Raw genomic sequence first — 13,327 nt, forward strand, 5'->3', positions numbered from 1 at the left:
GTTTTTCCGTACGGAAAAACGATTCGCGGCAGGAGATCGCTCCCGGACCCCCGCTGGACCCCCAGGGACTTTTGGCCAGCTTGGGGGGTGAAGTAGAGTAATTGTTTGACTGAGAGAAGCCAGAGCTCCTTGTTGGGATTGACTTCTGATGAGCCAGTCGCTAGATATGGGAAGACATCGACACTTTCCTTGTGCAAGTGTGCTGCTATTACTGCTAGACATTTTGTGAATACTCTGGGAGCAGAGGCAAGTCCGAATGACAGTACTCTGTATTGGAAATGTTGATGACCCTCATGAAGCGCAGATACTCGCGATGAGGAGGGAATATTGGAATGTGAGCATAAGCGTCTTGAAGATCCAGAGAACAAAGCCAATCTCCTGTTTGAAGAAGTGGAAGCATGGTGCCTAGAAACACCATCCTGAACTTTTCTTTCTTCAGAAATTTGTTGAGATTTCTGAGGTCTAGGATGGGACGTAGGCCTCCGGTTTTCTTTGGAATGAGGAAATAACAGGAATAGTATCCTCTGCCCTGCTGAATCCGGGGCACTGGTTCTATAGCCCTGGCTTTCAGAAGGGTGGATAATTCTACTTGCAATTGGATTATGTGATTTTCGCTGAGAGAAAGAGGTCTCAGAGGAGAATCTGTTGGAATTGAGAGGAAATTGAGTTGGTAACCTCGAGATATTATTGCCAGTACCCATTGGTCTGTTGTTATTGGAAGCCAATGGGTATAAAAATATGACACTCGACCTCCTACTGGAAGCTCTGGATGAGGATTGGAGAGGTGGCTGTGTTCTCTGGGAATGGCCTAAAAAGCCAGCAGCCGGTCCTGTCTGTGGTGGAGGTTGAGGCCTAGTCACTCTAGGTTGTCTGGGCTGAGCTCTTTGTTGCGGCCTAGAAGACCTGCTCCTACATGTAGGAGGGTAATACCGCCTCTGTCTGTAGAACGGTCTTCTAGAATCCTTCCTTTGAGGCCTACGAGTTGGCTGCAAAGGTGGATCCTGGGGGATCGATGATAGTTGTCTCAGGGTCTCTGTATGCTCTTTTAATTGAGCAACTGCATCCTGTACCTTAGATCCGAAATGATTATCACCAAGACATGGGAGATCTACTAACTTGTCTTGGACTTCAGGCCTGAGGTCCGAGGCTTTAAGCCATGCCCAACGTCTGGCACTTATACCCGATGCAGCCACTCTGGAAGGTGTCTCAAAACCATCATAGGCCGCACGGACCTCGTGTTTGCCTGCTTCTAGCCCTTTATGAATGATCATTTGAGCTGCTTCCTGATGTTGTGATGGAAGTGATGGAATAAAGTCCTGCATTTGCTTCCACAAATTCCTTTGGTACTGGGTCATGTACAATTGATATGAATATATCCTGGAATTCAACAGGGCCCCTTGATAGACTTTCCGCCCCAGGGAATCCAGAAATCTGTGGTCTTTTCCTGGGGGATTTGAGGAATGTGGTCTAACCCTCTTGGACTTCTTTTGCACAGACTCTACCACTACTGACTGGTGAGGAAGCTGTGATTTTTGGTAGCCAGGAGCAGACTGCACCAAATTTGTAGTGTCCATTCTTTTGTTAGTAGCTGGCATTGAGCATGGATGTTCCCAAATCCATTGTTGTAATTGCAAAAGCACCTCATGGATTGGTATAGCTACCACTTGTTTTGGAGGGTCTACGAATTGAAGAATCTCCAATGTCTGTTGTCTTACGTCCTGCTCTGTTACTAAGGTGAATGGAATGGTGTCAGCCATTTCCTGGAAAAAGGTTGTGAAAGAGAAATCTTCCGGTGGAGATTTCTTCCTTGGATCAGGTGGGGAAGGATCCGACATGAAACCTTCTGAAGAGGTATCTGAGTGTGTATCACTCCAAGTATCATCCTGTCCAGGTGGAGAGATTGTGGAAGTTCTAGGCAGTCTAGGAATTCCTGAAGGACCTGGTTGTGGATCTTCCAAGGGTGAGTCCTCCAGGTGATCTTTCCCAGGTTTGGGAGGAAGAGCACCGACCACCTCATCTAATCTCTTCAGTAGAAGTTGGTAGAGTGCCAGTTCTGGACGTCCCGGGTTCCCGGGAGTAAGTGGCATCGATAGTGACAGCGGTGGAATCGACAATGGCGTCGGTATCTTCGGTGGTCTTGCTGGAATCACCTTAACTGGAATCGTAGGTGACGGCAACGATGGAATCATTGGTATCGGCAAAGGTACCGGCATCGACGGGTGTCATCGGTGGAATCACCGGCATCGGTTCAATAACCGGCATCGGTGAAGTCGCCAGAATAGGTGTGTGTTCTTTCAGGGCCTGAAGCACCGCTTGTCTGATAAAATTGGACAATTCTTGCGATACAGCTGGTGTAGTCAGAGCAACTGTACGCGGTGGCGGTGTAGGCTTCGATATCACGTCCGCAGAGTCCTGTGGAGGTTCAATCGATGCAGGTATAGGCCCCGGCGCCGAAGGTAGCGAAGTTTCCTGAGAATTTTGCCATTTAGCGGTCGGTTCCTCCGGGGAGAGGGGCATCGCTGGAGTCGATACATGGCGATGTTGATGGCGATGTTTTGGTCAATGCTTGACTACTGACCTTATCGATGCCGTCAACATCGACGGATGATCTCCTGATCCTTCCAGACGATGTTTTTTCAATAAAACTCGCTTTGTAACTCCCACCGGAGATGACTTCGTTGATGCTGAAGGAAAAGGAAGGAGCTGAAGGTGAAAGAGATGTTCCATCTTCTCCTGTCAAAGTTTTCTTCCTTTAGGAGTCATCTCTGCACATTGAGGGCAGGATGAAACCATGTTTATCTCCTAAACAGATAACACACTGTTATAGACATTGTTCTATTACAAACCGGACATTTTTTACAATCCGGAAGCCATTTTCTGTAGACAGCCGTCGATGAAAAAATGGAAAAAGGGAATGAGAGAAAGTTTTTACTAAAAGTAAAAACGAGACTGAGTTTACTCACCGGCCGGTGGAAAACTGAGAGAGATCCCCTATGGGAGAAAATGTTTTGAGAATTTGATGACTTTTCAGTCAGATATATTGTGAGAAACTCACAAGGTTCCTTGATCCGCGATGCTTACAGCAGCGCGGAAAAACGAAGGCTAGAGAGAGACCCCTGTGGCAGAGAATATCATAGCATGCTGGGCATGCTCAGTGGCCTCACAGGGCCAGTCAAAAGTTTCTAGAAACTTTGACAGAAAGTTTTCCCGCAATAGGGCTCAGTCAGTGACGTCACCCATATGTGAGGACTACCATCCTGCTTGTCCTGGGATAAAACAAAAAATATCATAATGCCTCTGTATCGCTCCATGGCGAGACTGCACCTTGAGTACTGTGTACAGTGCAGCGCATCTCAAAAAAGATATAGTTGTACTGGAGAAGGTATAGAGAAGGGTGATCAAAATGATAAAGGAGATGGAACAGCTCCCCTATGAGGAAAGGCTAAAGAGGTTAGGGCTGTTCAGCTTGGAGAAGAGACGGCTGAGGGGGGAATTTGATAGAGGTCTTTAAAATTATGAGCCGTCTGGAACGGATAGTTGTAAATCGGTTATTTACACTTTCGGATAATAGAAGGATTAGGGGGAACTCCATGAAGTTAGCAAGCAGCACATTTAAAACTAATCTGAGAAAATTCTTTCACTCAATGCACAACTAAGCTCTGGAATTTGGTGCCAGAGGATGTGGTTAGTGTAGTGTAGCTGGGTTTAAAAAAAGGTTTGGATAAGTTCTTGGAGGAGAAATCCATTAACTGCTATTAATCATGTTGACTTAGGGAATGGCCTCTGCTACTATTGGGATCTTCTTAGTGTTTTGGTACTTGCCAGGTTCTTTTAGCCTGGTTTGGCCACTGTTGGAAACAGGATGTTGGGCTTGATGAACGCTTGGTCTGACCCAGTATGGCAATTTCTTATGTTCTTAGTAGTATAATTTGCTTTTATCATCTATTGTCTCTGACATTCCTTAATAAAAATACAGTCCATTACCATATACTGCACTACTGTTTTTCTTGACTATAAAATGTTCTGCTTTCAAGATTATATTGAACTACATAATGAATGTATGTAATACAGGGTCTTTCAGTTTCTACCAAATTTATGCTGTAAGAGTTCTACTGATTCTTCAATATACTACTGCTAAAGGAAATAGAGATTACTAAATCCTTTGACATTTTCTTTCTCCCACTTGCTTTGCCATCTCTTCCTGATTTGAGAACAAGGAGATTTGGGGCATCCTTTCTGATTCATAAGGGAACCTTCTCCAGTGCTAAACTGTTCTCGGTCTTCTATATATCTGCAAAAGTCACTTACACTGCACAATTCTATGAGCTCTCCCAATAAGATTTCTGTATAGTATATCTTTTGCCTGCCCAAGTGAGCCCTCAACAATTGCTGCCATAGCATGGGGCCCATATAGTTTCTGTTTTTATTTCTTCTTGATCAAAAATCTGTTTCTATATAACACTAATAGAATTATCATTTTTTTTAATTTAAACTTACGATGGTCCATAGTTGCAGGTAACTATTACAGAATGCCCTCCATCACATCGCGTAGCAGCACAACCAAGTTTGTAACTGGTAGCCCAAACAACCTAACAATTAAAAATATAATGTATACATTTATTTATTTATTTTATTTATTTAGAAGTTTTTATATACCGATGAACATTGGGAACATCTCATCGGTTCACATAAAACATAATTCAGCAACAAGCGCTTTACAGTGAAACAATGAACTGTTTGAGATAAGGAAGGCATAATTTTCAACAAGTTACAGAAAGAAAGTCAAAGAATGTAAAATATAAGGTTTAAACAGAGTCATTATTTACACAATTTACAATATGTCACTTTTTACAAAAGTGGCACTTTTGACAGAAAAGACAGGAGGACGGAAGGGAGAGGGTGTCATGTGGGGGTGGTGTGTTGTTCAGTGAATGATTGAATAGGCAAGTTTTCAGGTCTTGTTTAAATTTTAAACAATCTTTCTATAACAAACATAGGGCTTCATTTTCTAAAGTATCGCAGGCTCGATACAGTAAATTAATTTATTTAAATTAGGGCTGGCGGTAAAAAGAGGGGCTAGGGACACTACCCGTCCCTAGCGCATCTTTTAGGACAGGAGCAGCGGCTGTCAGAGGGTTTGACAGCAGACGCTCAATTTTGCCGGCGTCTGTTCTCGAGCCCGCTGACAGCCACGGGTTCAGAAACCGGGCGCCGGCAAAATTGAGCATCCGGTTTTCAATCTGCAAGCCTATTTCAAATTTTTTTTTTACTTTTTTTTTTTTTTTTTTAACTTTCGCAACCTCCGACTTAATATCGCCATGATATTAAGTCGGAGGGTGCACAGAAAAGCAGTTTTTACTGCTTTTCTGTGCACTTTCCCGGTGCCCAGAGAAATTAATGCCTACCTTAGGGTAGGCGCTAATTTCTGAAAGTAAAGTGTGCGGCTTGGCTGCACATTTTGCTTTCTTTTTTTTTTAAATTTATTTATTGAATTTCATTTAAAATCAATTTAAACAAAATATATAGATAGCAATTTACAGATCATAATTATCCAACATTTGCACAAAACTCATTTATATCTGTAATTACAGAACCCATAATTGGGGGAGAGAAAACAAAAAATATTTATATTCCATATTAACAAAGATTCAATGAGAGAGATTATCTACCTTTATTGGACATTTTGCTTTCTGAATCATGCGGGAATACCTAATAGAACCATCAACATGCATTTGCATGTTGCGGGCGCTATTAGGTTCGGGGGGGGGGTTGGACATGCTTTTTCGACGTGCTATTACCCCTCACTGAATAAGGGGTAAAGCTAGCGCATCGAAAACGCGCGTCCAATCGCGGGTTAACAGTGAGCTCCGCCGGAGCGCATTGTACTGTATCGGCCTGTCAGTAAGGGGATCATTTATCAAAGTGCTATATGGCATTTCGCATGCGTTAAGGCATTTTCACATGGGAAAAGCATCTTTAACGCATGTGAAAACACCATAATGCATGGTGCGATGCAAATTAGGAAAAGGGGAGGAGTTTGGAGCGGGATTTCTGGCCAAGTGGGCTGGCTTCGCAATTTGCGAAGTCATATTGTATAGTTTTAACACGGATTTTAACTACACCTTTTTCATTTGCATTAAGCCGTGTGATATGGCTTTATCGCACTTTGCGATGTTTTCACAAATAGCGTTTTCAGTATTTTACGCTGCTAGAAGAGAGAGAGAGAGACTAGCTATAAGGCCCTCATAGTAGGTAGAGAGTCCATCAAGTTAGTTTGAGAAAACACTGCACAAATCTCATCTTTGGGTGAGTTTCCTCACTCCGAAGGTCATCAAATCTTCACAAGAGTGCACTGTTCTGTTCGTACGTTGCACTCTGCATGTCAAACTGGCCCCTACACTAATACCTAAACCTCACCTCCAGTAGCTAGGTGGGCCTCCTATACAGGTATAAATACCTACCTAGTATGAGGGCCTTATAGCTAGGCGCTCTCCCCCCCCCCCAGTGGTTGTAAGTAGGAATTGCAACAATTGTGATACTTACCGCAAAGTGCGAAAAAGTTAGCGCAGTCTGAGGTAATACCTATGCGAAGCGCTAAGATAGCACACTTTGCGATAAACAGCCTATTACCATATAACACACCCCTTTTCCTATCACATGCGATATTTAGTGCATTTTGATAAATCCAGGCCTAAGCTTGTTTATATATACTGCACAGGTTAAAATCAAATTATTCTCTTAAAAAAATTGCTTGCTTTATCTGAGTTCTTCCTTCCCTCACATAACTATGTAGTGCACTTTCTTATTTAGGTAAATAAGTAATAAAATTCATTTGAAACTTGTGAATCATTATTCAGACTATATTCATCTGTCTGTTGATATTTATTTTTGTGTGTTACTATGTTAAGTTTAAATGTAAAACTAAGAAACAATTCTATTGTTAGCTGCTTCTGATGGCCTTGTATAAAGATAAGAGCAGTCTGGGGCTGAATTCTAGTTGAAGTTTTTTCTAAAGCAGAGAACAAAAAGGAGGAAAAAGTGCTAATTTAAATACAGGGTTTTTTTGGTTTGCTAGAAAGGTTTTGGAATTGAACCCTGCTTTTATTTATGCTTGAAAAATGTTATGAAAGGTTTTAATTATTCAATATAGTAGCATCTCAGCAAGAGAGTTATAAATATTCATCAATATGCATAATTTATATTATACTATATGATGTTATACTTCAAAGTATTTTGAAAACTCCAAGATTAGGTTTTTTGTATTTATTATCAATCTATTTTCTCCAAAAGTAATGCAAATTTTAATTGGCTTAAATATTTTTCAAATAGCATGTAATCTTGGAAAGTGATCAAACATTTTATTTAACCATGATCTTGGTAAACTATTGTAATCAGTTATTAGAAAAATGAACACTTTTCATTCTAGTATTTTTATTACATATTTTGATCCACGATAGCTTTGATTTTTCCTTATAATTTTTCCTTATAAAAGCTAGAATCACCTTCAAGACACTATCAATGATCCACAAGGATATTATGGGCAGCGCCCACTTAAATCTTACCTCGCAACTCCGCATTCACACTTCTATAAGACCTATCAGATATAATTATAAAGGTTCTTTATACGCTCCTCCGATTAAAACTTCGCTAGCCAAACGGGCACTCTCCACAGCCGGGCCCACCCTTTGGAACTCATTACCGCCTGATCTTCGACTTGAAACCTGCCATCTAACCTTCAAGAAAAACCTAAAAACGTGGCTCTTCCGGCAAGCCTTTCCAGAATCACAGGAACACTTTGACACCGGTCAAAGAGCAAAATAGCTCAATTCAAAGCCCACTACCGACCTTTTACCCTCAGGACCTTAATCTGATCAGTACACCCACCAGCTATGAAAGATCCTCTCTTGAATCATTATACGACCTTATACCCTCAGGACCTTAATCTGGACAATCCATTCACCTGCTAGGAAAGATCCTCTCTTGTAGCATTAGCTAACTAGCTTATGCTTTTCCCTTAGTTATGTCTTTCAACATAGAACACTGTCATCTGTATACCCCACCGATACATCTCAACCTTACTTACCTATTACCTGCAGTTATCTTATCATCTCATTCATGTTATTTGACAAATTTTTACTGTCTATTTTATATATCTTTCACATTTATTTTAATATTTATTGATTTACGTTCTTTTGTTCAATAATATGTTGATTGTTTAATGTAACACCGCACGTTATCTGTTTAATACTCTGATAATAGACAGAAACCTATATTAAAGAAACTCGCTGTACCAGATTCTGTCTACAATGATGCCTTACCACCAGCAGGAGTCCTCAATGGGCCTTGACTATAGCCTTGACAAGCATCTCCCCGCTAGTTACACACCATGCTCAAGCCTCAGCCCTGTTTAATCCAGCGTTGTCATTACCTCAATGTTTCTTCATGGAGTCACTCTGGGTTCTTTGATCTGGCCACTCGTCTTGCCTTGTGACCTCTTGGCCTGCTTATCTTGTACCTTATTTATTTAGGTGTTTTATATACCGTTGTTCCAAAATAAGATCACAACGGTTTACAAAATCAATTTAAAATTACTGGGTCAAACATCCCATTCTGTTTCAATGTTCATATTTTATTTATTTATTTAGATTTTTATATTCTAGATCAATATAACAGCAAATACATTTTCTAGGTCATATTTATACAAAATCTAATTCATCTTAACAGCAAATGGGTATTCTGAGTTGATACATCAAAATTAAGTTCAAGGTAATTAGGGTGCTTTGATGTAGAATTAAAAGCTATGATTTCCATTTCATTATCCTTCATATTATACTCAGTATACATTTAACATCACTCAGTACTTATTGCCCAGTCTGTTAGCATAGTCTAGGGGTCTTACAGTGAAGTTATCGGCTTATTAGAGTTTTATGTTAGTTCATATGCATTTCTAAAAAGCCATGTTTTCAATTCTCTTGATACTCTTTCTTTCTGTTATCTGGCGTAGAGACTCTGGAAGAGAGTTCCATAGTTTAGAGCCTGCTATGGAAAACATTCTGTCTCTTATTTGTGTTAGGCGTGTGTTCTGTGTTGTGGGCACCTTTAGAAATCCTTTGTTTTGCGATCTTAGGGCTCTCTGCGGGTTGCATGGTTGAAGAGTCACACCTATTAAACATTGGTTATTGTTGATGTTAAAAATTAGAGTTAATACTTTATAATGAATTCTGGATTGTACAAGAAGCTAGTGCAGAGCTAACAGCGAGGGGGTGAAGTGGTCAAATTTTCTTGTCCCTAGTAAGAGTCTAGCTGAGACATTTTGTAGTAAGAGCAAGTTTGCTAACCTTAAATGGTGTTTTCCATAGATAGCAGATGAATTAGCCAAGCTGTCTGGGATGTCCTCCCGTCCTGTAGGTGGCAGAGCTCTCAAAGTAAAGTTCTAAGTCTTGCTACAGTGTTTGCCTGCTTGGCACCTACCCCTCCCCTCTGCAGAGTCTCCTCAGTCCATGATAAAACAAGTATAGTGTGCAAGACTGTCCCGGGAGGCGGGAGGGTCAGCATGGCTAATTCATCTGCTATCTACGGAAAATACTGTTTACGGTAAGCAAACTTGCTCTTTTTACTTAGATAAGTAGCTGAATTAGCCATGCTGTCTGGGAGTCCCCAGCTAGCAACTTGAGCGGTTTTGTTATTGTTCTGTTATACGTGTGCTCAAGTTGCAAAGGTAGATCACGGACAGTCTATTGTGATAGGAAAGTTTAGGAGGTGCCCGCTTGTAAAATCTGTTTGCCCATGGATGCATCTGAAGAAGCACGTCTGTCCAAACAGTAATGAGTGGTGAAGGTATGAAGTGATGACCAAGTCGCAGCTTTACAAATGTCCAATATTGGAACATCATGCAGGTGGGCAATAGAGGCTGCTACTGCCCTTACTTGGTGTTTTTGGTGTGGATGAGAGTAGATCCAAACATTTGTGGTAGCAAAATTGAATGCAATTTGTGATCCTGGATGACAAAGTCCTTTTTGACACCAGTACACCAGGTGCATTCAGATTAAAGGAGAGGAAGAGCTGCGAAGGTCTGAAAGCAGAGACAGTGCGTTGTTTATAGCATGCGAGCGCTCGCTTGCAATCTAACGTGTGCAGTTGCCGTTCAGTCGCATCCATATGAGGACGAGGGTGGAAGGTTGGTAGAGTTATGAATTGATTTAGATGGAAAGGTGAAACTACCTTTGGAAGGAAAGTTGGATGTGGGCATAAAACCACTTTATCGTGGTAGAATACCAGGTATGGGGAGTAATGAACTAGAGCTTGTAGCTCACTGATCCTTTTAGCTGAAGTTAGCGCTATTAGAAAAAGTACTTTCCATGCCAGGTATCTGGGGTGACAGGTGTCCAGTGGTTCAAAGGGAGCAGCAGTTGTTGCTCCAGGACAAGGTTTAAGTCCCACGGCACAGGTGGTTTGCATACCGGTGGGCGTAGCCCCAATACCCCCTTCATGAATCTGGAGATGAGGGGATGGGTAGAAATTGGTGCATCGTTGTGTAGCGCGTGAAAGGCAGCTACGGCGCTAAGATGTAGCCAGGCCTTTTTTGTAAAGTATATGAAGATAAGATACTAGTGTCTCCGCTGGGCAGGTGAATGGGTTAATGTCAGAGTCTGAGCACCATGAGGCATAGTTGAACCTCTTCCTTCTGTAGTTTTGTCTGGTCGAAGGTTTTCTGGATGAAAGCAGAATATCTTCTAATTGAGGCGAGAGGTTTAGGTTTTGAAATAGCAGCCGTTTAACCTCCACGCTGTGAGGTTCAGAGCGGAGTGGAGCGGATGCAGAAGCATTCCCCAATCTTGTGTGAGCAAACGAGGGTTGTTCCCCAGTGGTATTGGAGTGTCTACCGATAGTTGGAGTAGGTATGCGTACCATGGCTGTCTGGGCCATGCCGGACTATGAAGATGAGATTCGCTTTGCCCCTGATGCATTTCTGCACTGTCTGTGAGATCAGTTGTATAGGATGGAAAACATAAAGGAAGTTTTGAGACCAGTCCATGAGGAATGGGTCTGGTGTCAGCCGTTTGAAGCTGGGGTGAATGGAACAAATTTTTGAACTTTCCGATTGTGTTCCATGGCAAATAGGTCTACTTGTGGCCACCCCCAGGTGTAGAAGATCTTTAGTACTACACTGTGTTCAAGTTCCCATTTGTGGGGATGGAAGATCCTGCTGAGTTTTTTGACGATTTAAAAAAAATCGAACGATATTTTTTAAATCGTCAAAAATCGTTAGAGTGTGTGATACAATAGAAATTCCCCCGATTTATTGTGAAAAATCGTTAATGGCCCTCGCTGAACGACCTCCTGCAGTCGATCTCCTGCCGGCGCCATTTTCCGTACGGAAAACGATTCGCGGCAGGAAATCGCTCCCGGACCCCCGCTGGACCCCCAGGAACTTTTGGCCAGCTTGGGGGGGCCTCCTGACCCCCACAAGACTTGCCAAAAGTCCAGCGGGGGTCCGGAACGACCTCCTGCGTCGAATCGTTTTGGTCTATGGCCGCCGCCATTTTGCGGCGGCCATTTTGCAAAATGGCGCCGGCTGAAGACTACACGATTTAGTGTGCCGGTTTTCCTGCTCTCCCCCTTCCCCCGATTTAGCTACGGACCGCCGCTACGGAGGTAATTTAAGGCTACGGACCCCCAGGTAATTTAAGGCATTTGGGGGGGGGGGTTCGGGAGGGTGGGGGATTTAATTTAAAGGGTCGGGGTGGGTTTTAGTGTGCCGTGTTTTAGTGTGCCGCTGGACCCCCAGGTAATTTAAGGCATTTGGGGGGGGGGGTTCGGGAGGGTGGGGGATTTAATTTAAAGGGTCGGGGGTGGGTTTTAGGGTGTTTTAGTGTGCCGGTTTTCCTGCCCTCCCCCTTCCCCCGATTTACGATTTTTTGACGATAAATCAGGGGAATTGGTATTGTATCGTGGCCCTAACGATTTTTGACGATTTAAAATATATCGGACGATATTTTAAATCGTCAAAAAACGATTCACATCCCTAATAGCTTTCTCAAGGACTTTTGTAATTAGTGGCAGGTTTGAGATAGGTCAGAAATTGGTGAGATCAGAGGGGTCAAGGGAGGGCTTTTTCAGTATGGGTTTCACAATAGCATGCTTAAGGTTTTTGGGGATATTGCCAAGTTCAATGGACTTGTTTATGATGTTTGAGATGGGCTTGGCGATGATCCCGGGGATGGAGAGGAGATGTTTTGTGGGGATGGTATCTGTTGGGTGTGTAGAGGGTCTTATTTTTTTTAGGATAGATTCGATTTCTAGAGATGAGGTTGAGTCAAATGATGAGAGATTAGTAGTAGATTGGTGTTGCGTAGTATCATTGGATGTTTGTTTGGTGGGGAAGCGTGACACGATGTTGCTGATTTTATTGTCGAAGAATAAGGCTAGTTCTTCACATTTTGTCTGGTTGTCTATGTCTGGTATGGTTGGCGTGTAGGGTTTAGTTAAGTTGTTTACTAGTTGGAATAGGGCTCTTGGATTGAATTGTAGGTGGTGTATGCGTTGTGAGTGGAAGTCTCTTTTGGTTTTATCGATAGCTACTCGGTAGGAGTGCATGTAGGATTTGAATTTATTTAATTGGGTGGCGGTGGGGTCTTTGCGCCACGCTCTTTCGAGCTTTTTTAAGTTGGATTTCATATTTTTTAGTTCTGGCATATACCAGGGTTGTTTGTGTCTTTGAGAAATGTCAATTGTGCGTTCCTGTATGGGGCAGATCTTGTTGGCAATCGTATTGGTGATATGGTTCCAGGATGTGAGTGCCGTATCAACGTCTGATAAATCAAGTGAGTTGATATCGGTAGTCATGGCTGATATTAATTCTTCTTGCTTGCAGTTACGTCTAAAATGTATGACTTTTTTACCTTGAGTGGGATGATGGGTTTTAATTACAGAGCATGTTGCGTCGATGCGATGGTGGTCAGACCAGGGGATGGGTGTGCATGAGGGGGTGTTGGTATGGATCTGTGAGTTGGTGAATAAGAGATCGAGGGTGTGGCCTGCTTTGTGAGTAGGTTGGGTGATAGTTTGTGTGAAACCGAGTGCGTCTAATGCAGTTAGTAGGGAATCACAGGTGGGTGATGTGGGGATGCTATCTACATGGAGATTGAAGTCTCCAAGGATGATTGCTGGAACTTCTATGTTTATGTTTTTGGAAACGTATTCGATCAGGGGGGAGGGGTTAGCCTCGAGGAGACCTGGTGGGGCATACACTAGGCAGATTTGGAGGTTGTGAGAGTGAAAAAAGGTGAATTCTAGTCTGGGGGGTGTGGAGATAGGTTTTCTGGTT

General features: G+C 42.5%; 1 protein-coding gene across 1 annotated transcript in view; it reads right to left on the bottom strand.

Annotated features, from left to right (window-relative positions):
• LOC115089151 (glioma pathogenesis-related protein 1-like) overlaps nucleotides 1-13,327 on the bottom strand; it is a 211,027-nt gene that overhangs the window by 59,151 nt on the left and 138,549 nt on the right. The window contains exon 3 of the mRNA XM_029597152.1: nucleotides 4,498-4,589. Within this exon, the coding sequence (XP_029453012.1) occupies nucleotides 4,498-4,589 (92 nt within the window). The remainder of the gene's footprint in view (nucleotides 1-4,497; nucleotides 4,590-13,327) is intronic.

This window comes from Rhinatrema bivittatum, chromosome 4 (assembly GCF_901001135.1).
Source record: "Rhinatrema bivittatum chromosome 4, aRhiBiv1.1, whole genome shotgun sequence".
In the NCBI taxonomy this organism is placed as follows: domain Eukaryota; kingdom Metazoa; phylum Chordata; class Amphibia; order Gymnophiona; family Rhinatrematidae; genus Rhinatrema; species Rhinatrema bivittatum.